The 26,460-nt window shown below is 51.1% G+C and overlaps 1 protein-coding gene across 1 annotated transcript; it reads left to right on the top strand.

Annotated features, from left to right (window-relative positions):
* RBP1 (retinol binding protein 1) lies at positions 1–21,424 on the top strand. The gene is made up of 4 exons (XM_045857109.1): positions 1–267; positions 699–877; positions 19,263–19,364; positions 21,183–21,424. The coding sequence occupies exons 1-4, from the start codon at positions 195–197 to the stop codon at positions 21,234–21,236; spliced, it is 408 nt and encodes a 135-aa protein (XP_045713065.1). The 5' UTR covers positions 1–194; the 3' UTR covers positions 21,237–21,424.
* The last annotated feature ends 5,036 nt before the right edge of the window (positions 21,425–26,460 follow it).

The following is a 26,460-nucleotide window of genomic DNA, read 5'->3' as shown; positions in this document are numbered from 1 at the left end:
AGGAGCGACGGCTACAATGGATCCTCCTGCGCGCTTTGTGCGCGCTCTCTCGGAATCCAGCTGTCGCCGCCCCACTTGAGGGCGCACATTTCCGGGCTGCCCACCAGCCGGGTCGCTTCGGTAGCCACTGCCCCCGCAGAGCCTAGAGCTACTCCCGCCCGATCCGTGGCCATCAGCCCCAGTCGCCCCCCGAAATGCCAGTCGACTTCACCGGGTACTGGAAGATGCTGGCCAACGAGAATTTCGAGGAGTACCTGCGCGCGCTCGGTAAGCCACTGCTCGCGGAGCTCGGCCCCGGGGCGCCCCGCGAACCCCTCCCAGGGGCCCCTCCCCAGAGCCTGCGCAGAAAGGGCGTCAGCTGCCGGGGCTCCGAGGGTGGCCAGCAGGCTTCCTATTGGAGGATGGGGGTTGTTAAGGTTTGTTAGGGGTAAATATCTGATAGTTGGCTCTAGACGTGGATAATTTCATTAGGAAAGCTGGGCTTGGTTTCCTAGTTTTTGTTTTTAAAGGGTTAGTATAGGGCAGGAAACTTTGGTGCAAAAAAAAGTAGAAAAGTCTTAAAAGGCACAGACTGGCTGAGCGCAGAGACAGTGCAAGTGAAAGGAAACCACAGCTGTTTTCCCGGGGAAGCGGGCCCAGGGATCCCTCTGCGTTTTCTGGCCAACTCTTTGCCCCTCTCTGTTCCGGCACCCCTGCAGATGTCAATGTGGCCTTGCGCAAAATCGCCAACTTGCTGAAGCCAGACAAAGAGATCGTGCAGGATGGCGACCACATGATCATCCGGACTCTGAGCACTTTTAGGAACTACATCATGGACTTCCAGGTTGGGAAGGAGTTTGAGGAGGATCTGACGGGCATAGATGACCGCAAGTGCATGGTGAGGATTTACACACACCCGGACGTGCCCTGCCCAAGGGACCTGACCAAAGGCTGGGCTAATTAATTTGAGAGGGGAACAAGGGCCCTTGTGTTCTCAAGAACCAGGGATCTTGGCATTCTCAGCCCCCAAGGTAGGCAGCACCCACTCATCCAGCATCCTGGTCCATCCAAACAGGAGGGCTATCGTTATAAAAACTTAGGTTTGTTTAGTTTCCACTGTGTCCCAACACTGAGTCATGTTTTTTATACCCTTGACTTCACCTCCTCCCAGCAGCCTTTGAGGGAGGGAGGTATGGGTGAGTACACCCATTTAGCAGATGAGAAAACCATCTCAAAGAGAGGAAGTAAGATGCCTGGAGTAACTCAGCTAGGGAGGGAGGGGCTGGGCTGGAGCTCCAGCCAAGTCTGTTGACTGCTCTCTGGCTGCACTGTGGGCTGGTGGAATGAGAGCATGAAGGGAGGGAATAAAGAAGAGACACAGGAAGCCCTCTAGATGTAAACTTCCTATATGATCTAGCCTGAAGCCCAGGAAGCACTCTGATCTCCGCCAGAGTCTTTGACCTACCCCTTCCCGTCCTCAAAACAGGGACTTGGCTCCTGACCATCCCCTTTCCAACCTATCTTTGCCTGTGTGCAGCTGAGCTTCCTTTGAACCTTGCAGTCAACACCTACTGGGAAGGTCAGCTCCTTTGCAGCTCCTGCCAAAGGTTCAGCAGTGGGGGTGGGGGAGGGGAGGGAGACCCTGTTCCCAAGGGTGGGAAGCTGGTGACCTAGAGACCCCAATTAGTGCTGTCACAGCAAACCCCGGAAGGTCAGCCGCAGGCCACCATCAACATTCTCAGGTCGCTGGGAGGTCAGGGTGCTCCCAGTCTCCCTTTCACAGTCTTGAGTCCAGAGCTGTCAATAGTTTAAGCTTATTGATGAGGCCCTGCCCCCTGGCCTTTCCCTCCTCCCCCTTCCATTATACACAGCAGGGGTGGGGGGTGTCTGCCATCCGCTCTGCACCATGCACAGCTGAGTAAGGGAGAGATTAGTCACTCCATATTAGGCAATAATAGGCTTCACAGGGGAAGACGCTTGCAAGAGATGGGATTTGAACCCTAGGTCTTTGGACTTTGAAGCCCACGCTCCCGCTCTCTGCCAGCTCCTGTCTGTCTAGTGGTAGGCTTTGTAGAAACCAGATGGCTGAGGTTCATTGGGATTGTGGTTGAAGAGTACCTGTGCCTGGGGATAAGGAGCCCCAGGCCTGGAGGGCACATCCTCTTTCGTTGATTCATGTGAAGGTGGTCAGGAGTGAGTGCGAGCCTGCTGTGGAATGATGGCAGAAGAGGGGACAGCACATGGGAAGTGTCCTTGAAGAGGCCACTGGTAGGAGAAAACACTGTTGTTGTAGGGAAATGCCAGGCTGTGCCTTGAAAAGACCTGAGGTCATTTAACCTGCCCAGAGGCTCATTGAAAGGTCTGCCCTGGGTGGGGGAGGCCACGCCTTTCAGAGCCCTGCCCAGGATCTGCCCCTGGCTGCACGGAATTGCCCTGTGAGAACGGTCACCCCCAGCTCACTCCTGGGGAACTCACAGCACACCAAAAGACATCTCTCTTTATTTTGGGTCACCCACAACCTCTGGAATGTGTTGGCTTGTACCTGGCTAATTATCTTCACACTTTTATTTCTTCCCTTAATGTGTAAAGCATTTCTTGATCACCTAGGAATACTAGAACTCATCAAGTGCTTACTACGTACCAGGTACTGTTCACATTTGATTTTAATTCAATCTTCACAACATTTTACAGATAAGAAAACTGAGGCAGGACTTGTTGTGTGGTCTTGGGGAAGCAGAGTAAATGGCAGAGGGAGGATTTAACTTCGGCCCATGGGCGCCGGAGTGCCTGCCCTTAACCTTTGCACGGCACCTACCACTTTCCTGACACGTAGCAGTTGCTGCACCAGGCGCAGGGCCACAGCCCGCACAGCACAATCCCTGCTGTTCAGGAGCCCAGGGTCTTTGTGGTGGAGACATACAAACAGTCCAAACACGGGGAGATCAGTGAGGACAAAGGGAAGCACCCAGAGGAGGGGATCCCCGAAGGAGTTCTGGAGAGGGTCACTTCTGTACTTGATTAGAAAAGAACCGGAGGTAAAAGGGTGGGGTTTGGACACAAAGGAAGGGACATGGGGCCACCTTGTTTTCTTAGCCCAGCAGTGGGACAGTGGTGGGTGAGCAGATCAGGGATCCCAGCAGTTGGACAAACTAGAGGAAATTGGGCAGGATTCATGGTCACTTTGCTGCCCCAGGACTCACTGGATGGCCACTCACTTACCTTGCTGTTGCCCATCGGGGGAGAGACGGCCCCTCTGCACAGGCTTCCCTCAGCCCCTCCTCGCCTTTCTCTCCTGGCTGCGCAGCTGCATGGTGGACCCTAGTGAAGAGCACGGCTTCGGGAGGGTTAGCGTAACGGAATTATAGCAGCCTTCCACCCTGAGGCTTACATGTGGAGGGGCCCTCCGGGGTCCTGAGCAGGGCAGCAGCCCCTCTGCGCCACACACTCTGCACCCACCAGCCAGAAGCAGAAGCTGGGAGGAAGCCAGTTTGTTCTCAGCGTCAGGTTGATTCATTCTAATGTGTTCTTTCCAGCACATTACAAAGGTGTCACTTCGCACAGGGGATCATTCATTCATGTTTTGTTCATTCCTCTCTTGGTCCTACGAGCATTTCAAGGTGCTAGCTCTATCTTTGCAGCCCCTGTCTATGTTACTGAGATGAATCACATGAGAGTCCTGCCCTCACAGAGCTCAGGGTAGTGGGGGAGCCAGATCAAAGTGGCCACTCATACTGCGATCATGTACATAGAGAAAGGACCGGCAGAGAAGGACCCCCTCCTGGGTCTGGGAGGTCAAGGGAAGTTCCCACAGGAAGTGGAGTCTGAGATGTGGCTTGAAGGATACACAGAAAGTGTCCAGGCAGGCAGGAAGGGGATGAGAGGAAGGTCAAGGCCAAGACAACAGCATTTGGTACATGCTCTTTTGGACCTGTCCCATGGCAGGCCCTGGGCTCAGTGTGGGGACACGGAGGCAGCAAGGCCTCCTGGAGCACCCGGGCCAGTGGAGGAGACATAGGACCTTCAGACCATTACAGCCTGGTGCTGTGATGGAAGCTCAGTGGGCTGAGGAGCATAGGGCCAGGGCCTTGGGGGAGCAGTGGTCATGGAAGGTTCCCAGGAAGAGATCACAGCTGAGGGGGTCCTTCAAGGACAAGTAAGAATTCGGGCAGATGTGGCGAAGGGATAAAAACATTCCAGGCTGAGGGGATCACGGTCAGAAAAGGCCTGGCTGGGAGGAGGTTATGGAGATGAAAGAGATGCAGTCTAGAAGGCTGTAGTGTGGCTGAAGTGCAAGATGTGGCCAGAGGAGAGGACAGTGATGGGGAGGAGACAGGGAGCCTAGACAGGGCCCCAGTGAGCCCCAGGGAGCCTTGCTGGGAGAGGCGTGGTCAGGCTGACATTCCTCTCCAAGGCTGCGGGGCTCAGAGATCTCCGACCTGCCCCTCTTCCCCCGGAACACAGATAAGGTTCCTAGCCAGAAGGCAAAATCTGGCCTACAGATGTATTTTGTTTGGCCTGCACAATATTTGAAAAATTTCAGAGCCAGTTACCAATGATTGCCAAAGATTGCAAAATTTCATAGAAAAAAAATCCGTATTTCTAGTTGTTCTTACCAAAAAAAAAAAATCAAGATGCTAAAAATGCTGGGCGTGTGATTATTTCTGTGCCTTATGGCTCCCTGGGACACTGTCACAGTTGCTCCCTTTAGATGGGACATTGTCCAGGTTCCCGAAGTCCACTCATCCCACCCTGTTACCTGAGGTTGAGGATCAGCTGGCCCATTGTCACTGTGTGCGCTGCGGGCTCCTCACAGCTGTGGTTCTCTGAGCGGAGGCCAGCAGCACTGGCAGCAGCACGAGAATGTTAGAAACACAGGCTCTTCAGCCACACCCCTGATCTACTGAATCAGAAACTCCAGGAGTGGGGCCAGCACACCCGCCAGGTGGTTCTGATGCAACTACAGCTTTCGATCCACTGCTCTGGAGTAAAGAAACGTCTCTGCATCTGTGTCTTTCTAAAACCAGGTGTACAGAGCCGCGCACCGCTGGCCGGTTTAGCCCATCACCTGGCCCCCACAGACATAGTGATCCATGCCAAGAACCACCTGCAGTGACTTTGCGGTCTCCCCAGTTGAAGCATGGAGAGATTCAGGTCCGTGTAGCCCAGAGTCAGTCGCTCAGCTCACATTTTCAGTCTGTTCTCTTCAGCCTTTACATCGCCCACAACAGCAGAAGCTATCATTTTGGTAGAGCTATGTAGACTAGAACTGGTTTTTCTCCACTGCCTCCTGCACGCCTTTCTCCACTCAGACGCAATCTCCAGCCCAGTTTGAAACCATTAGCATTTATTGAATCTCACAGCTGTAGGCTTTGGCAGGGTGGGGGACCTTGAAGAAGGAAATTGCTCCTCAACTCTAAACTGCGTTCCCCACTCCAGGACCAGGGAATCCCTCAGAGTGAGGAATGACTGGGTTCTTTGTTCTCAGCTCCCGCAGCAGGAGCGGCTTTTGTGGGAAAAGAGTGAGTCTCATCCAGGAATCGCAGCCGTCGGCCCGGCTCTGCATGGTGGTGGCAGAAGGGCCATTTGTCATTCCACCATGGGCAGCGGGACAGGTTGTCCCTGGAGGGGGTGGCTTTGTTCACACTGGAGCCCGGTGCCTCTTCCCTGGCTGAGGCCCTGCCTCCCCATCCAGCTCTGAACTCAGGATGACCCCTTCCACAGAGCCTGCCTTCCGCTTCAAGGCCCCGCCCCTCTGTGGGGTTCTTTGTTTTTATTGTAAAAGGGAAAAATTCGAATAGCCCAGGAGAGAGTCAACTGAAAGGGAGAGGACCCTATCGTGCTGAGGCCTGATTCCCATTCCCCAGAGGTTACTCCTGTTACCACTGTTCCTGGTGATCTGTCTGGGAATCTCTATCCGTTGATCAATGACTTGGTCAATGTCTCTGAAGCCAAAAGGGGAGGGAGGGAGAACCGAGAGAGAGAAAGACCTACTTCTCAGTGTATTGTTTTTTTAACTCAGTGATATTTCTTAGACATCCTACTATATCAGCACTTAGAGATTTTCTAAATTCTGTCCCTTTTAACCATCTCTGATGCCTTCCCTTCCCTCCTTGACTTTCTTACTTTCATCTGTCCGTCATCCATCCATCCATCCATCTAATGGCACATGAACTCCACCAAACTGCTGTCAACACTTTGGTGTAAACTTGCCAGCTTTCTGATCTTGTTCTCGATTCATTAAATAGATGTTTTTGTTCTTATTTTTTTTAAAACATACCATGCCAGTGGCAGAAACAACCCCTGGGCTACAGAGCTGCACGTGCCATCAGATTTGGCAGTTTCTGAGAGAGGCCTCTGCCCGGGTCGGGCCCGGGCATTTGGCCGGGTGCTTCCCAGGATGGAAACACAGACTCTCGTTCATGTCTTAGCTAGAGTTCTCTGACCTTTGAAATCGTGTTGGCAGCATGCTTTTGAGGATTACTAAAAGAAGAATTAAAACCACCCACATAAAATTCGCCAAGTAGCTTTCAAGAATCACAGTGGTTTGTTAGGTTTTGGTTTTTGTTAGGCTGGCACAAAGGGAGATACAATGTATTCAGTCTTGAGTAAGTGCCATGCTTGTACCAAATGGTTTTAGCAAGTTTTCTCTTTTGGTTTCCACAACAACTGCTGTTCTGTAACTGTCATTATGCCCGCTTTACAGATGAGAAGCAGAGGCTGAGAGAGATTAAGAACCTTTGTAACCCGAGGTCACCCAGTAAGGTGGTGGCAGAGGAAGGATTCTAACTACATAAAAGCCTCTATTACAAGCCCCCCCACGGAGATCTGCTGAGGGCTGGCATTTACCAGGAGCCTCATTGCAACCTGGAGGTGGCCAGTGTTGACAGGCCATGAAGGTGTGGAAAGGGTGACCTTAAATTATTGGACACAATGCCTCTGTTTTCACATCTGCAAAACGGGCATCATGACTGCTGCTTACAGGGCAAATTCTGACGGCCGTAGAGGTAGTGCAGGGGACAGTGCCTTGTGAAACCACGACGCTGTGTGCACCGGAGGACCAGAGCCCTTCTGATGCCCTGGACTGAGGGTTTACCATCCCAGGCTCTGAGGATTTCTAGGCGCTCACAGTCAACCCGGACCCCTGGCTCCACAGGGCCTGGAACCAGAAGGGGTGGGTGGGGCAGGAAACCCCTCCATCCTCTGCTGCAGGCGTGCAGAGTCTGCAAGCTGATGGCTGTCCTTAGTGTCCCCTTTCCCCATGGAAGTCTCTAGAAACCAGCCCCTGCGGCCCAGGTCCTGTTGCAGACATTTCACATGTGATCGGGATGTATTCACATTTGGCTCGGAGTTGATTGAAACCTCTGAGAGCAAGGACCATTTCTGGATCACAATAGCTTCCTCCCTGGGAAGCAGTTCTGTTGCTCTCTGTTGTGTAAATTGAATTGTGCTAGGGCACACACGCGCGCGCGCGTACACACACACACACACACACACACACACACACACACACACATCCTTGTCCAAAGGGGACTCCAGGTCTCTGTGTGTTGCCTAAAATGCCTCCATCAGAGCATATTTCTTTTGGCTAACTACCCAAAGACTTCTCTAGTTTTTTCCTTTAATACGCAAAAACCTTAGAGTGCTAGCTAGCTGTCTTTAATACCTGCATGTTAGTAAGTCTGTCCTTCCAGCCTGCCTTCCCCCTTCTTTCCTGGCGAGGGTCCAAAGACAGTGTGGGAGCTCTCTGGGGAAGAACTGTGTAAACAAGATGGGCATGAAAGCAGGAGACGGGGATGGAGGGGACCCAGGCTGTACAACCCACCTTTGCCAGCCTTGCAGCTGTCCTTGAACTCAGAAAATGAGGGGAGAAAAATCCCATCTTACAGGTCGAAGTGAGTCAGAAAAGTCATCTTACTCATTGACTCAGAGGTCCCATTTATGGGATTATATTCCAGGAAAATCATTCAAAATAAAAGAAACTATCTATTTGTATGAAGGTCTGTAGCTGGGTGGTAATGATCCTCAATGACCCACACAAGCATAGCCACTAAGTGAGGCTGCTGTGTGGCAGGCCCTGTCCTAGCACTCCACCTATATCATGCAATCCCCCAGCAATCCCAGAGGGGGTGCTGCTCTCCCACTCCACTGACAGGGACCTGGGGGGCCTGCTCCTGGTGATCGGTCTTCAGATCTCTTGACTCCTGCTTTGTATGGTTTACAGAGCAGGCTGCCTCCTGCTGGTGTTCCTAACTGCCAAATAACCAACGGGTGGTTAGGAACTGTGGCGTTTAATTCCACAAGCCACCATGTAGCCATGTAAATGATCACTGTGAGGATAAATGAAAAGCGTTTATGGGTAATCAGCCAACAAGTTCCATAGATTCTGCTGCTTAGCATCCCTTTCCCCTTTCCCCATCCCCACAGTTCTGCCTATCTCTTGCCTGTAATAATAATAACAATTAGCATCTCTTGTGCTTACTGTGTGCCAGGCTTAGCACTTTCCATGGATTATTGCATTTAATGATTGCAGTATCTTCACACTGATCTCCCTTCCACTGTCCTCAACACAGCAGCCTATCCTTTCCATTCTAGAAAGGGAATGTGATCATGCTACTCTAAGCTCAAAACCCCTGGAGACTCCACAGCACTGACAGGCAAGGCCAGGCAGCACCCAGGCTCTGCAGGATGTGGCCACGCTGGCGTCTCCAGCCCTACTCCCTCCCTCATACTTCACACCGGATTCCTTCCCACCCTTTGCAGGTGCCTTCACTCACCACCCCCTTTTGCATTTCTCTGCTCACTTCCCTGGGGTAAGGCCCCGGCCTGCTCCTCCAGGAGGATAATTACTCGTTGGTCAAGACCAACCCATGTTTAACTGCTCCATCGATCTTGTCCTGCTGTCCAGCCCCTCATCCTCGCCTTCTGCCTCACTACTTCTCTCTGCAGGTGCTGCTTCTGGGCGCCTGTGACACTTGTTAATGCATCTGAGATTCGGGGAGGGGAGGAACTACCCCTTTTATCTCCAGTGCTCTGCACAGTGGGCTCCAATGTGTTTGTCAAATGAGTGTTGAGTAGAAATAGCAGACCCTCAAACAATGTAAATGGCAGCCATTGATTCTATCACTGCCAGATCCACTTGTCATTTGATAACAGTTGAAATTTGTCTGGTATTTCCCACGTGCTGGCAGTCCTAAGCACTTTCCATGCATTCGTCCTCTAATCCTCACAGCTCCCTGATGGAGATGCTAAAATCCTTTCTATATTATGAGCGAAGAGAATGAAAGGCAGAGCAGGTATCTCTTGTCTGAGATCAGGTAGCTGGTGGAGCAGGGTTTGGATCCTGGCCGTCTGACTCCAGAATGTCACCAGAGAGACATGAAATCACTGTTATGTTAAGGGGTCGAAGCTCTCCGACTCACAAATGCAGTGTCTCCTGATGAAGTGGAAGTGTCATGGGGTGGAATCACCAGGTGTGGGGGAGTGACGTCTGGTTTACATTCCAGTCTCCCCCCTTGGAGGCTGCCCTGCTGGCCACGGACCCCAGCTTCAAGGGTGGAGGGCAGCTCTTCCCTTCAGGCTCTTGCTTAGCCGCAGCCCAGCTCCCTCGGAAGCGGGGCCTGGCCATCTGGCTGATTTGTAACCAGCTTAGCTCTGGAGCCAGACTGTCATCTTTGGAATCCCAATTCTGCCACTTAAAACCTACTGCCCTACTGTCACTTCTCTGTGCCTTTATTTGCCTGTGAAATGGGGACAATTATAAAGGTGAGGAGCAGATGCGGGAAAGCCCATACTCAACTGCTCTGGCAATATGAGTTGTTACTAATTCCCTCACCGTGTAAACCATGTCCTCTAAAAGACAATTTTGGGAGGTGGTGACGTGTGAAGGGACACCTGGACATCCAGAGCAAAGCTGGCAGGGCTCGCATGAGCAGAGGCAGGCCTGAGGGGCACATGCCTCTCCACATTCGTAGAAACAGGCTGGGCAAGCTCAAGAGGGGAGCTGCTGCTTACCAAGTATTTTGTGTGTCCAGCACTGAAATAGGTCCTCATAGCCCCTTGTTCCATTTCCTCCTATGGCTCTGTTCTATGGCAAACTCATTAGCCCGTTTTGCAGTTGGAGAAATAGAGCTCAGAAGGTAGAGTAGATTGCTCAGCGTCACCCAGCCTGAAAGAGGCAGGCATGGGTTGGAGCTCAGACCTGCCTCTGTCCAAGGCTGTTGTTGGTTCTCTCCTGAATGCCCAACAAAGGCAGGAGAGCTGGGCTTGACCCAGGCCCACAGCCTGCCAGGTAGGTGCTGCTCCACGGTGACAGCCTCCGTGGCAGCAAGATGGCCATGTGGGAACGAAGGGCAGGCCATGGGTTCAGGGTTGGGCAGAAGGGGGTTTAAACCCTGACTGACACTCTTATGGGCTGTGTGGCACTGGACATGATGACCAAGCACTCCTGGCCTGAGAAAATTGGGGCGTTTGTCACCCTAGGGGCTGACCCAAGTTTATAAGGCTACTCTATGGAAGAAAAAACAGCTGCATTGCCTGGGATATTTTGTCTAACAAGAAAAGGATGTTCACTGTCTGAAAAATTACAAGAGTACCTCTAGAATGGTTTCCTGCCATTCATTCAATAAATGGGAATGCGAGTTTTCCCTGCCATTGATTCTAAGGTGGGGGCTGGTATCCTGCTGTGACTAAAAGGACCCCTGGCCCCAAGGAGCACTATGTCAAGAGCTCCTGGCCTGCCTGCTCTTCCCCGGCTACCCAGCCAGCAACTCTTATCTTCTGGGAGCATTTGTGTCTGTTCTCCAGAAACAGAGGGTGGACTCTGCGCTGCGGCGCCCCTCCGGGCACTCTGGCAGGACGGCCGGTCCTTACCCCCCACCCTCCCTTCAGATGGGCCTAATAATCCTTGCACTGGCCCTAGTAGCAGAGCCAGTTCTGCCTGCTGGATAAATAAATATCTGGATTTTTCCATTGCACCAGGTTTGGCTTGTTAGAGCCACAGAGATGTGAAGCTGAGGAAGAAGAAGGGCTGTGAGTGATCTCGCCAGTAAATTCAGGGGTTGGAGGTGCAGGATCAGGCTCTGTGAGGAGGCTCAGGCCAAGAGAGCCCAGCCAGGCAAGCCCATTTAGAAGCCTCCCTCATGCTGCCTTGTCCTCCCTGCATCTGTCCAGGCTCTCCCCTCTGCCCGGGAGTCCCAGATGTCTCTTCTTCAAATTTTACATTTTAACCTGACCTACGTGCCGTTTTTGGTGCCATTTCCAGCATTGCTTTCCATGTTACCTCCTCCAGGCACCCTTCCCTTTTGGAACTCTGTCTCCCCTTCAGAGGCTGATGACGTGCCTTCCCTCATGCACATCACCAGCACCTACTTTTACCCAGCACTTCCCGTTCTGCTGGAATTCTCTGTCTACTCGTCATCTTCTCCAGGGGTGTGTGAGCTTCTGAGAGTAGGGTCCTCGCTGACCTACCTCTCTTTCCAGCGCCCGGTGCTGGTGTGCGGGTGTGGAACCCACGACTGCTGAATGTTGTTTCCTTGCACAGAACCGTGCTGCAAAACCCTACCGCTCACTCAGGGGTCAGCTTAGACCAGGGAACGGCAGAGCACAGTAGCCCAGGGTGCTACTAGGGTCAAATCTCATCTGCCCACTTCCTGGGTAGGTGGCCTTAAAGCCTCGGTGGCCACTTCTGTAAAGTGGGGAGAAGCAGAAATGATCCGGGAGGGTTAAGGAGTCAACTTGCTGTGACCCACGTTCTGTTTAACACCCTGCCTTACACTTAGTGAGTACTCAGTGTGCGTTGTTCAGATGATGAGTGGTGACAGTGATAATGGCAGTGGTCTTTTATTCCCGCCAGGAAGCCCTTCCTTACAGCCCAGGCTGGGTTGGGTGCCCCTCACACATCCCAGCGCAGTACACAGGTGGGGTCCACATCAGTTTACATGGATTCCCTCCAGGCTGCACTGCAGGCAAAGCTGGGGCCCAGCCCAGCCTCAGGGCCACCCTCAACGCTGGTCCCCCAGAAGGACCGAGTGCAGTTCCACAGGAGCCCTGCGCCCATCTCCAGTCCTGTTTTCCTCCTCCCCACCCAGGACCTTGGCCTCATGGGGCCTTGAGCTCTCTGACAATTTCTTGTTTTCAAATTGATTGTGAGTACTTTCTTAAATGTTTAAGGAATTTAAAAAATGACATGCCAAGACAAGTCTTAACATTTTATCATTTTGTTTGCCCTAAGAATTTATTATCATTGGCTGTAAGCTTCCTCATGGCATTAGAATTGCATTCTCCTGTGCCCACAAAGCCTTTCTGTGGCTTTACTGGTTTGTAGTAGTTGCTCTTAACAGCTTTTATGTCCCTAATTACTTGTTCACATTTTAAGGCCTTATTAATTTAGTTTTAATCTGCTTTTAGAGTGAATTGGCTTCCCCCCCTAAATGTGCTGATTTTAGATAATTGCCAGCCCCCTAGGAATGGATTGGAGGGAGTGGAGCCAGCCCATCCACTTAGGCAGCAGCCTCACCTTCCAGGAAGCTCTAGACTTCTCAGGCAGAAAGAACCGGGTTTAAGTGATGGCTCAACTCCTAACCCCTAGGTGGCTTGGGCTGGTTACTCAACTAAGCTTCGTTTATATTTGTTCTAAAGCTTAAAGATCAAGTGATACATTATGGAATCCTCCCAGCACATTACTAGGCATTTGGCAGGTTCTGTTACCCTCCTTGCCCTTCCCATCTGCTCACTTATTTAACACAAGCTCCAGAGGCTGAGAACCTCCTTATTGTCCCAGGATCCCTCAAAGGGGAAAATCAAACTCCAGGAGGAATGGCCAGTCTGCATAATGCAGTGATTCACATCACGTATAGAAAGCACACTGTCTTGTTTTCCAGTTCACACCCTGCCCCCCGCCCTGCCCCACTCCCTCCAATTTAAAAAGCACAGACTTTTTGGAGTCAGACCTGGGTCAATCCGGGCTCTGGCCTCTGCAAGCAGAATCATGGTGAACAAGAACTGCTCTATTGTGACCTGACTCTGGAACCACAGAGACAACCAGATGCAGACCCAGCCCTCTGGGAGGTCCCTAAGCAGAGGGCTGGGTGGGCAAGAGTGAAGGCATGAGTGAGTGCTCGTCCTGCCTGCCCCGCTCACTGCAGCGGGGTTTTTGTGTCACAAAAAACAAGTTGCAAGCTTTTGGCAGGCAACTTGAAACCCATTAGTTGTGGTTCTTGCCAGGTCACTGCCAAGAGATGGACCCATTTAGTGGGCATGGCCTGTCACCTGCAGCACAGGTCACTTGCACAGGGTAAGGGGGCCTCAAGACTTTTTCGGGACATACTTCCTCAGGCCTGCGGGAGTCGGGTTTTCTGTGTCACTGGTCCCATGCAGCAGTGCCAGCCGGGCTTTCTAAGTGGTCAGGGGAGCTGGAGAATGGTTTGTAAAGTGACAGTCCCTTGTCAGAGTGAGGCCAAGCTGTCTTCATTCATCAGTAGGTGCCTGTCTTTCTGGGAAAGCTGCTGACAGGGACAGAGTTTTGGAAGATATTAGTTTTTTAATGGAAAAGTTAGACTGGCTTTGCCTCACAACCAGCTGCTCTAGACCCCAGCCAATTTGCAGACTTGAAGGTGGTCTATGCGATGAGAATTACTGTTTGGAAGGGAATTGAGTATAGACACCCACCGCCTTGTCCTTGGGTTTCTCTGGGCTCCATTTCCAAGATGAAGTCCCAGAGCTAATGTGGGTGGGGGGCTGGAGGCAGCAGTGCCCGTCCCTGTGGTTTGTACCGTGTCTTCCTCAGTCCCCAGGATAACCACCTCCCTGTGCCACTTGGAAAGTGTCAGGAGCCTCCTTTGGGCTGAAATTCCCCCATTAGACCCTGATTCAATGCCTTGAGTGGTGGTGAGGATCCAAGATAGGAAACCAGATTGAATGAGACCTTAAGGACCTTTTCAGATCTGGCATCCATGGACCAAGCTGAATCCCTGTCCCAGACCTTGCTGCTCCAGGCCCAGCAGAGGTGGCAGGCTGCTGCAGAGGCGGGTCACAGGGTGATCTCTTCTTGGGTCCTGGGGAAGGTTGGTCTCAGAAATTACGTTTTATATGATGAGAAAACAAGTGACCATTGCTTATTACCCATTCCCCTTGCAACATTGCTTCCTTCCTTCTTTCTTCTCGGTTGTTTCTAGGTGATCATCTGCTCCCTGACTCCCCAGCCCCTTTTCTGTTCTTAGGACAAAGCTGATCCTCTGGGCAATGGCTGGTTTATTCCCACAGGACACAAAGCTTTAAGAGTCCCTTCCCACCACAAGTGAATGTAGGGGAGTAGAGGGAGGAGAACTAAGTCACATTTTTGGAGTCATCACAGCTCTCCATGGGAAGTCTCCAAATAGCTCTTCTGCTTAAACAAAGACTAATTAAATTTTACGGGAAGTGAGCATAGCAGCGGTCCTGGGTGCCCAGCTCAGCAGGCAGCCCTGCGAGTCCCCTGTTGAGCTAAGTCTGCGGGAAGGAAAGGAGCTTTGGAAACATTTAGCTGTGATAAATAGCACGTCCATCAGCTCTTCACGAATATCCAACTTAAAAAAAAAAAACTTTAGTTGCTGTTCAACTGCAACAAGCAAACCCCATCTATATCTGAGCCCTGGACCTCAGGGTCACCATTACCTCGTGCCTCATAAGCCAGCCCCATGCATTTTGATGCATTTTTCTCTCATTTTCAGCACCACCTGGTAAAGCAGGTTTTTCAGGTGTCTATTGCCACACAACAAACCAGCCCAAAGCCGAATAACTTAAAACAACCATTTAGTCTTGCGATTCCATGGGTTGATTGGGCAGTTCTTCAGCTCCATATGACTGTGCAGTGGAAAGCTCAGTTGGGGGACTCAGCTCTTCTGCAGTAATGTCTCTTTCTCGGCCGCCAGGGCTTTTCCACATGGCATTTTTCTGCAGTAAAATAGCCTGGACTCCGGTAAAGCATAGCAGCTGGGTTCTGAGAGGAGGGGATTCTGAGAGGACACGCCTCCAAAGTGCAAGCACCTATGAAGGCCCTGCTTGGGTTGTGCTTACTGATTTCCTGTTGGCCGGCCAAAGCAAGTCCTGCAGCCAAGCCCACAACCAATAGGACGGGGTGAATATCATGTCATCTATTGGGGACCACCAAATGAAACAGTCTGCACAGTAGGGACTATTAATTCCTTTTGTAGGTGAGGGTACTGAAGCTCAGAGAAGATTAATCCCTTTGCCCAGTCAGTCCACGTGGCTGGGGACAGAGGGCCCAGGTCTGTTGACTCCAGGGAACGTGTCCTTTGCTGATAATACTGGTTTTAACATGCTGCGGGTATACAGTAGGAGGGGCAGGCACCAGGAGCCCCGTGTAAATGATAGTTGAGGGCAGCCCAGCAGATTCCCTGGCCTGCCTGGCCAGTGTTCTCCCTGATGCTTCTGCCCAGCAGATCAGAGCCATGGGGCTGGCTGTGTGAGGCCACAGGCAGCATTTGGAGGCATTGAAAATGCTCCAGGCCACAGTCCCTGCGTTTTGTCTGGCGTTTAGTCTGGCATTGTGGCTCCTTTACTTACCAGCCACGTTCCTCCCCACCTTACCTCCAGAATAGCTTTACAGCACTGGTTGGTTTGTCCTTATTCACTCTTGTTTGAAATGCCTTCCCACTTGAAAAATGAAGTACGTTTCGCCCAAGATGAAGAGCCTTCCTAGAGCTTCTTGCTCCCCCTAGTCCAAGCACCTACCTCCCTGGGCCATGAACATCTGGCACTTCTCTGTTTCTCTGCCCTTCTCCTTGGTGATTTCTTTAGGACAAGCCTTTAGGGCCCTCCTCTGGCTCCTGGCACTTACCACCAATGGTTGGACTTAACTGAAAGGTGTTTCTTGTGGGGGCTACTCCAGGTCTTAGCACAATGCCCAGGTTTTTTCTGCAGCCCCCAAGGACTTTAGCCAACTTGTGTTGGGTGTCCTGCCCTGGGCTGGGAAATAAGGGGGCACTGAGTCAGGCAAGGCCCATGCTCCAGTTCAAAACCTTTCCCTCACTAGCTGGGTGACACTGAGAAAGTCATTTAACTTCTCTCAGCTCAGCCTCCCCTGTATCTCCAACTCAGAGGAGAGTAGGCTGTTCTGTCCAACTCACTAGGGTCAGCAGGAGGTTGAGGTAGAGAAAGTGCCTCCTTTGGACACTGACAGAGTCTCTGTGTTAAGGATCCTTCCCTCTCAGGGGTCTGGTTTGTGGGGCCCTAAGAAAGGATTCCCTACACCCAAAGAGCCTCCTGCTCCCTATATTCGTCAGTCTATCACGATGCCTGAAATTCTGCATCAACCATTCTTTTGGTAAGGTATTTTTATTTATATCTAAATGATCCCTGTTAAAAGTTCCCAAATGATCTGGAAAGGGTGACATGTTAGCCCAGGAGCAAAGCCTGATTTACTGTTAATGAGTGTGTCTTTCACGCTCATTTTCTGACATTGGTGTTAGAAAGTCAACAGGTGTGAGCTTTCTGGAGAACAAGTTGGCAGTGCTTGTGAAAAGCCTTAAAAATATGTACACTCTGTAACACAACAGTTCTTCCTCAGGAAATTTATTCTAAGAAAACAATTTGTGTTTTGAACTGTGAATACGAGGAAGTCTTATTTCTAGTAGCACAAAGTTATGAATAACCTAAGTGTCTAAGAATAGGTAGCAGGCCAAATAATGGTATGTATGTACAGTGAAATACTATAGGGAGCAGCTTCGTGGGCCTGAGTCACACAGGGCCCCAGGCCCAGAAGGAACCCTCACTTGGTTTAATGTTCTGCTGTCACTATCTTTCATTTTGTGCTGAGCCCCACAAATGATGTAGCCATTTATGTAACAATTCCTGAATATTATGTAACAATTAAAATAATGCTAATGGAGAATATTTGTTGAAGTGAAAGAAACTAGGGTACAAAACCATAAATGATGTAATCCTGATTTTTTAAGAGCAAATATATATGCATATCAGTAGGAATGAAAGATGAGACAGAAGTACACAAAAGTGTTAGAGCAGTTATCTCTGAAGAAGCAAGATCGCAGGTGCTCTCTTCATTACTGGGCTGCCTTTGGAGCATTTCTTGTGTTCTGCAGTAGAGAGGGTATGAGTGTGCTCATTGACCCTCATATATCTGGTAGAGGCAGAAGTGTGTCTATCGTAGCCAAGAACCAATGATTCTCTCTTGGTCTCCGATTGAGTCTGGAGCCCTCGGTGCACAGTAGACTTCTGGATAAACACACGAAGAGAAGTTCAGTTAATGACGAAGCCAGGTGTTCTTGGGAGCTCCTTGAAGTTGAGAGCTGTCTGATTGCTCAGTCCCCTCCTTCCTTCACAGGCCTGGGATGGACAAGGCACCCAGCAAACAGGCATCTTGTGTTGTGGCTTGAGACCATTAATGGTCATTGCCCATGATGCACCTCATCAGACATTAACTTCATTATGTTCCGACTTGGATGAGGGACCTTCTCTTTGGCATGAGGCTGGATGTATGCCCTGAGTGAGCTCTGCAGGGAGAACTACTGCCCCCACCCCAAGTCCTCCCATGCCCCATCTCCCTCAGGGGACAGGCTCCAGGAGCAGAAGTCAATTAATTTATTCCTGTGCAAAGCTGGGGGAACACAGCTGGCTCCACCTGTCACCCTTGTGCCTGTGTATCATTGCAGGTATCATCCCAACAGCAGAGGGCAGTAGTGATTAACAGACCCAGGAGATAGAAGCTGGGAGGCAGGGGAAGGTGGACCTCCTATGGAGAGTGATTACTCACCACACATAACCATTTTCTAGATTTCTCCTTCTCTCCTAAATCCTGACTCAGCTGGGCAAAGCCGGGAACCCAAGAATCTTAGAACCTTACCTCTGTAAAGCCAGGACCTCTGAGTCAGTGGCTTCTTACTGTCTCACATGACAGATAGGGACACTGGGACTCAGAGAAGAGATTTGCCCAGAATCACGCAGTGAACAAGGGGCAAACAGTTCTAACTGCTGCAGTGGGGAAGTGGGCCTGTGTGGAAGGGGGTGGGTGGCTGCACACAGGGGCGATGCCCACTGTGCCTGCACACAGGTCCCAGTCTAGACCATGAGCTCCTGCACTGTCTCACCTCGAAACTCCAACTCTCTGAGCCCCATGTTTCTGGGTGGGCCCTTTGCTGCTCCAACAGGACTGTGAGGTCTCCCACTGGCACAGGCTGGGCGTCCTCCTGTTAGCTGTCTTCCCTTCAGCATGCCCAGTACCTGGCAGGGCAGCTGTTGCTCGGGAAGATGTGAGGGCCCAAGGGTGGTGGGTGGGGTGGGTGGTAGCAAGCACTCGCAGGGCAAGGGGCCTCCTCTATCCCCCACAGTTCCCTGGAACCCTCCCAAGGAGCTTCCTGAGCACATTCCTGCTGTCTCGTCCTGTGCCTTCATCTCGTGGTGGTCCCCAAGAACCCCTCTCCCCAGCCCCTCCTCTTGTTTGCTTCAGCTCCATTCTTCTGTCCTTCAAGAAGGCCCAGCCCTGGTGTCTCCTCCTCCCAGAGCCTCTCCCTCCCTGACTCTCATCTGGATTCCTGCCACCTTGGTCTGTAACTGGTGACCCTGGGCCACTTAGGGAAGCAGTGAGTCCAGTGGGAAGGGGGACTTCAGAGCCCTGCAGGTCTGTGTTCTAACCTGGCTCTGCCATTGACCATCTGGAGAGACTTGGCGAGTCTCTTAACCTGATCTGTAAAGCAGAGGTGCTAGTCCATGCTCTGAAGGGACAGTCAGGAAGATCTAGAAACCGCACAGGAGGCGCCAGGAAGAGCCACCATTCCTATCTTCTGTTGGCTTTTTGTATCTGAGGTCATTCTCCGTGAGATGAACAGCTCTTCGAGGTCAGGGGTGGGGACATTTTGGTGTCCCAAGACCTTGCAAATGAATAAGTGAATTCTGGAGACGGGCAGGGAAGTCTGTGAACCTGCCTCTCACCAGCAAGATGCAGGACAGCAGCCCTCACCCTTCCACACTCGTGCCCACTCAGCCCTCAGAAGCCCCTCCTCCCTTCCCAGCCCCACTCTCAGCCTTTGCACCGATGGCCCAACACGATGACATTTTCTCCCCGCTCACCCTTTTAAGTGAAATTTATTAAGGTTTTTGTAATTTTAAAACTGATTTGCGTATTTTAATAAAAGCACATGACAGACGGGGCATTAGGCTACAAATTTCTCTACTGAAATTGACTTGATTATGGAGGTTGGGGCTGCCCCTCCTCCAGCCTCCAGGGGCTGCATGCTCAAAAGTAACGTACACTGTTTTTTTTTGCTTGGCAGACCACAGTGAGCTGGGATGGGGACAAGCTCGAGTGTGTGCAGAAGGGCGAGAAGGAGGGACGAGGCTGGACCCAGTGGATTGAGGGTGACGAGCTGCACCTGGTAGGTTCCTGGGGCGGGGCTGGGGTAGGCCAGGCTGGGCCCTAGAGGCCCCCATTGCGGTCCGGATGGACCTTGGAAGAATGCCCCATGGCTGGGCCTTGGTTGTGTTCTGAAGCTTCCCTTCCAAGGGCCTGGAGAAGATGCTTGAGTGTGTGTGTTTTCTAGGTCTGGGCTGACCCACTTGTCCCATCAGAGGGAGGGGGTGAGGAGGAGCGGCTGATGGTGGAGCCAACAAGCCCTTTTGCATCCCTGTCTGTGTCTATTTTCTCAGCAGCCCTATGGGCCAGGTGCCGTCATGGCTCCTGTTTCCAAGATCAGGGTGTGGAGGCTCACATCCCAGTTACACAGCTAGAAAGTGGCAGAACTAAACTCACTCCCAAATGATGTCTATTTTCACCATGGCAAAGTGTGGCAGACAAGAGCCCAGGAGAATTCTCCAAGCTTCTCTAAGACATGATCTCAACCATCTAGGGTGGGGAAAGAGAACCCTTCTCAGCTCAGGTGTGGGCCCCACTCACCCAGTCCTCCCGCCTGGGACCTCTGGTCAAAGCCACTTCTACCCCTGCATTGTCTGGGAAAAGCACGCACAAACCCAGGGTAGGGGCTTTAGTGCCTGGAGGGTTAAACTCACACGTGTCCTCTGAGAGGAGCTCTCTCCTCACTCCTTCTGTCCCCTTGGAACTCCCCGACTATTTTTCTTTCTAAGAAAGTAGCCTGGTCCAGGTGACCTGGGTTCTAGTCCTGACTCTCTGGATGCCTTTGGGTAGGTACCTTCGTTGCCTCAGCCTCACCTGCAAAATGCCATCCTACCACATAGAGGTCCTGCAAAGATCAGCGTCTGCAAGAGCTTTGGGACGTGTACGTCTAGATGAAGGAAGAGGCATAAGGGCTTTATTTTCAGAGGCTGCAGTGCTTGATCTTGAGTGTCTCCTCCCTGGGCTTCTACTTCCTCAGCTGCAGAGAAACGAGAGTAGATTATGTGATCTCCACTGGCCGCCTCAGCTCAACAGTTCTGTGGCTCCGACGGAGGTTGCAAAATGGGGGCCACAGGCCTGTTTTATTTGGTCATCAGTGGGCTTTGAACTTCTTCAGCCAACAATTTAAAACTTAGGAGACGTTACATAAATATTCTGATTTCTAGCTTCCTTCAAAAAAACACAAAAAAACAAACAAAATAAACCTTGGAAGGCATGGCAACACTGTGCTGTCATTCTCCCTGGCAGCTATAGGCAGGGGCTGCCCTCTAGGCAGGACATGGGCTTTCTTGGCTATATTTTAAAACCACTGGGAGCCTTCAAAAATACCAACTCCAGTACTTTACCCACTGAGGTGCTGGTATAACTGGTCTCACCTGGACCCAGGCATTTATCAAGCCCCCAACATGCAACTAAAACCTGGAACCACCGTACTAGTTTGCCACCCTAGCCTGTGGAAACCTACTGAGTCCTTTGTGGGTGGGGGAGGGGTCAAGCCTTGTGTCTGGACCTCGTTTCTTCCAAGGCTGGACCAGACTCTGTCCTGGATTTAGGCTGAGGTTCTTGGAGCCTTGTGGCCCCTTAGGGAGGCAGTGGGAACATCAGAGGGCCGGTCCTATTGATCAGCTCTGAGCCACGTGGTTCCCAACAAGATCAATTTACAGGTGATAGCCTGACCTCCACTGATCCAGTTCAGCCAGCTTTCGAAGGAGTTGGTTTGTTTGGAGCAACTCTTGGGAAAAACAGCAGGCACTGAGTATTTTCAAAGCTGCTGCCCTTGGATGTATTGAGCCCCAAGCATGACCCTGCTCTGGCCGATGACAAGCATCTGTTTTTGTTTCAGGAGATGAGAGTGCAGGGTGTGGTCTGCAAGCAAGTGTTCAAGAAGGTGCACTGAAGCCTGGGCCGAGCTTCGTCTCGAGGAATGAGTGGCATGGGCGTGTGGGTCAGGATCCCACTCTTTGCACAGCATGGGGCAGAAATGTCCAGCCACCCCCCGGTACCTGTTAGCAGTCTGTCTCTTGGCTTTGCCTCTTTTCCTTTTCTTAAAATGAAACCAACCCAATAAAAGTGATCTCTGCTCAAGATGTCTGTTTTGGAGAAGCTTTGTCACCCCACTGTGCTCATTTTTTCTCTGGGGCTTCTGAAGTTGGCTGCATCTGATGCCACCCCTGAACAGAAGGGAAGAATTCCACCACGCACCTGAAGATCTAGTCACGGTGTTGCACTGTGTGATCTTTCCCCAGGGGCACTGGCTTGGGCCTGGGGGTGTGGCCTGGCATTCAGTTATCTAGGTACCTACCACAGGACGTGTCCAGTCAGGGCCAAAGTGCAGTGAGTGCCACAGAAGCCAGAAAGATGCTCTCCAGCCTGGGAACTTTGAGTCTAGATAAGGGGATCCAACCAACAGAGGACTCTGACTCTGCAGTGCATGTCAGAGATGCTCTAAAAACTGCTTGTGAATGAAAGGGGGCCTGATAGCAGAGGAGAAACAGCTAGCACCAGGTGAACCTTACCCAGAGGCAATTACCAATTGGATTGTGTTTCAGAGGTGTCCTGAACCAACCCCAAACCATCCCTCATCCGTGGGCTGATGTAAAACCTTCCTTTCACTGTTATATTTTTAAATTTTTAATTGAATTTATTGGGGTGATATTGGTCAATAAACTTATATAGGTTTCAGGTGTACTGTTCTATTATACATCATCTGTACGCTGTATTGTGTGTTCACCACCCCAAGTCAGGTCTCCTTCTATCACCATTTATCCCCCTTTTACTCTCTTCTACCTTCCCCACCCCCTGTCAGTGTTATAGCTGAGACATGCAGATTCCCCTGGAAGAGGGAAAGACACCCCATGCTCACACTAAAGTGTAATGAGTGCTAGCTGTGCCTTTGTATAAAGGAACACAGGGAAACTGAAGGGTGAGTGAGCAGGTAGGAGACCATGGATGGGGGAAAACAGTGGGAGAGGGAAGGCTTCCATCGAGGACCCGCTCAACATCAAGTCTGCCCAGGCTGTGATCTACCCCTTGGAACGAGTACTGGGTTAGACATCAGATGAGCAGAGTTCAAACCCCAAGTCCACCACTTACAGGGCCACACCACACCTCTGTGGACCTCACTTCTCCAGTCAGCAAACCAGAGTGAAGATCCACCTCACCTCCCGTACAGGGAGATTGTGCACCTTGTAACACATATGAAACTTGTAGACTGCCAAGCACCAGGCCAGGGGCTCTCAGACCTGGCTAAACATTAGAAACCCCTGGGGAGTTTTCAAAACTACCTCTACCAAGCCACTCCCAGAACCAAAGACATCAGAATGTCACAGGGAGAGACCCAGGCATCAGCATGGTTTTTAAAGCTCCCCAGGTGATTCCAATATGGCATTGGAGTTGAGAGTCCCTGCCTTAGGCTAGTGTTTCTAACCAGAGGGTAATCCGGCCTCTGCCCAGGATACGTGGCAATGTCTGGAGTCATTTAATTTAACAACTTGGATGGGGGCCTCTGCCCACTAGATTCCAATAGTGGCCCCCACCACAGCTGTTGAGCAGAGGCCAGGGATACTGCCAACATCCTGCAATGCACAGGATGACTTTCCCCGCCCAATGTGTCACAGTGATAGAGTTGAGAAGCCCTGCTGTAGGCAAACATAAGAAATGTGCAATGTTTTTTGTTACTCAGGCACTTCCCTAGCTGAGATCAAGGAAATGAAAACTCAGGACCACCTAAGATTTGGGAGACCCCTTTACCTTTGTGGCCCTGGGCTCTGTCCCTGAGTGTAGAGAACTCAAAGACAAAGATTCTCATAAAGGTCATTCGTGCATGCATGCATTATACAGTGTTTAATGGTGACTTACCATGCACCTAGCACTGAGCTATTGCCACACCTGTTGGGCATTCAGGAGTCCCCTTCCATCCCAGGCACTGAGACCTGCAGGAGACCACCCCCATATCCCCCTCAACAGTTAGGTCCTGAGGGAGGACCCAATGGTGTGGCCCTGTTAGTGTGACTGCACATGTGATGTGGGAGGTGCAGTTCCACCCCTGGGAGCCTCTTGTCCCCATTGGAGACCCAGCTCCATTCTGATAGAGTAGCTTGAATAGCAGGACCCATTTTAGTGGCAGTGGGAGCCATAGAAAGTTTCTGAGCAGGAGAGTGGCATGATCAGCCTTTCAGCAAAACCAGTCTGGCAGCCGTTCTCAGTGGTGAGACAAAAAAAAAGCAAAGAATACCAGCTGGAGCTTAGCACAGGGCAGTCACATTTGATTCAAAATTCACTTCATATGAGACTAATCTTCCCAAAGAAGTGTATGTAAAGTGGGAGGGGTGTTTCTTACTGTGCCCAAATCTAAAAGCACAGAGGCAGGCTTCTGGCTTTAAAGCGGGTTTCTGATTGCTCAGCATTTTGCAGGGGACCTGCTGCTGAATTTGGCGGCAGAATGTGTCAGCTTTTTCAGCCTTCTCTGTGGCATTTTAGTGCCTCTCACCCCCGGTCCAAAGCGATTGATGTCAGCGCCGTTTTTGGAACACTACTGCAGGCTCCATCACTTAAGTGTCACTTGGATGCCATTGTTGCAGGATATAAAAAAAGATTTTCTGTTATAACAAGAGGACCTGATGGCATAGCAGGGCACTAGTCACAGACTCACTGAATTTCCAAAGCAAGGCCACATATGGCGATACCTGCAGGACTGACCTGACCCCTTCATCTGGTGCCACAGGCTGTGAAAACTGTCACTACCTCGCAGTTCCCTGGGCCTGGCCACTCGGGAAGGCTTTTGAGTTTTGGGTTTTTTTTTAACTGAAGAGTTATAGTATCTCAAAACACACTCTACGTGAGAACTTATTAATATATTTACATCACCTAACTTCAAGTTTTCAAGAACTGGGACCACCATGTGCCACACTCAGACAGGACCTGAGGGCTGTGGCCGGCCCCAATGAGCAGGGCAGGTGGCTGAGCACCCAAGCTCCAGAGCCACGCGGCCTGGGTTCACATCTCAACTCTGTTACTTCTGTTACTCAGCTCTGTGGGGTTAAGGCAGGTCATGCATCCCTGTGCCTCTGTTTATCCATCTGCAGATTGGGGCTAACAATTTCTCACAGACTTTGTGAGGATTAAATGAATCTAATGCAAGTAAGCAACTTAGAATAGATGCATGGTACATTTTATTTGCAAAGAGATTTGAACAATGCCAGGCATATAACAAGCCAATTTACATGTGAGTTCAAACAAACAAACAAACAAAGATCTGAGAGGCCTTTCAGGGGTGCAGTCAACCTGACTTCATGGTACGGTGCAGGTGACAGAAGAGCAGGAGGAGTTGAAGCTCAAGGGCAGTAGGGAAGCATCTAACAGACATGAGGCGGGGTGGCTGGTAGCCTCTGTGGCAGAGGCAGGGGCTAGAATAGGGCCTCTCTGACCTCCCATTGTAGGTTCTCTGCCACCGTGGCCACCAGCACACACAGGATACTGATTGGGACCCTGGAGTCTCTGCTGCACAGACACGGTGACTCTCCATTCCAGGGCTCATAGGAGGACGGACTTCAGACCCTAACTCCCCAAGCCCCCAGCAGCACCATTCTCTGGGTTACCTCCAAAACCCTCCCACAGAAAATCCTGACAAGGCAAACCCCAAGGACCTCTCTGGAAGCCCTAATTTATAACCTCTGTCTTGATTAATTAGGACGCCACTGCTGTTCCTTTCAGGTGCAAATTAAACAGCTTTAACACTGCACTGCAATTAAAGCCTGCTTAATTCACCCAGGCTAGCCAATCTGGCTCAATTTGTTGGGCATCATCCCACAAACCAAAAGGTCACCAGTTCAATCTGGGCCCAGTCAGGGCTCATATAGATATTTCTTTCCCTCTCCTTCTCCCTCTTCCCCCCTCTCTAAAATCAACAATGAAAGGAGTAATTGCCCCACATCATCCACCCCCACCACCAACTCAGCCCCCACCCCCGCCCGAGCCTGACCCTGCGCAGGTGGTGGGAACCTACTAATCACCCAGGTCACAGGAATGGGTTTTCTTCTCAGGGACAGTTGGGACAAGGACAGGGATGACTTTGTAAAGCCCTTTGGGAAAAGGACTCGATTCCCTCTGGGAAGGACACTTACCAATGATGACATCCCCATTTCCCCTCCGGTAATCAAAACCCCACCAGTCCTTCAGAGATGGGCTTGGGGTGCTCTTCCCACCGCTACAGCCCACAAACTCCCCTTCTTTGCATTCTGATCCTCTCGAGGTGGATCCTGGCCATTTCCCCTCTTTGAGATGTCCCCGATAAAGAAATGCCAGATTGGAATGGCGGAGTTTGTGGTTTATTTTAAATGGTTGCATGTAACAAATAGTTTAGCAGGCAAACATACATTGTAATAAAATTATGTGGTGCTACTTCCAAGTTTATTATAGGATTTAGAAAATTTATGAATTTAGAGTGTATCTGAAGCAGCCTTGTCCAATCACATTACACAGTTTAAAGCTGGAGAATGAACTTCACTCTGTCCCGTTACTGCCTCTCTGTGGTCTTCACTTGTCACTTCATTTGGTGATAATGCCGAAAGTTGGGAAGCCCCTCGCGAATGTGATGTCTGGGCCACGTGGGTCCTCTCTAACACCACAGACCCCCTTTGGAGGCCCTGTTTGAACTCCTAACTCTCAGTCTTACCCTTGTCTTGGACAGTCCTACTGGACGTGTGTCACATTTGTGGCTGTCTGTCATCTTGTGAGCAACTCTCCCACGTTTGGGGGCAGTTTCCTTCACTAGGAATTCCATATCTCCAGGGTATTAATAGAGAGGAAACTAACTTTCCCAGCCTACCTGGCATCGAGGCTCCTGGTATGAGACCAAGCTTCCCTCAGTTAAATGCACCTGAGTGAAGAGATCTGGAAAGAGAACCATGTGAGGAAGGTGGGTGATGCAGATGCGAGTCTCTGGAAATTGTGGCAGCCGAGGGACTGGCTGTGGGACTGCTCCAGCGGCAGAGCTTTGGCTCCCGGAGCCCAGGGTCGTGGGTGTTATCTGCTGGCAGTGGATGCAGAATGGAGAGGCACCCAGACCTACCTGCCTCCTCTACAACACCCGCTATGACGGGTGCTTGCCAAAAAATCAACTT

Source organism: Phyllostomus hastatus, unplaced genomic scaffold (assembly GCF_019186645.2).
Source record: "Phyllostomus hastatus isolate PE091 unplaced genomic scaffold, TTU_PhHast_1.1 phas_scaffold_129, whole genome shotgun sequence".
Taxonomy (NCBI): domain Eukaryota; kingdom Metazoa; phylum Chordata; class Mammalia; order Chiroptera; family Phyllostomidae; genus Phyllostomus; species Phyllostomus hastatus.
The sequence above is the reverse complement of the archived record's forward strand: the minus strand, read 5'-3'. Positions and strand labels throughout refer to the sequence as shown.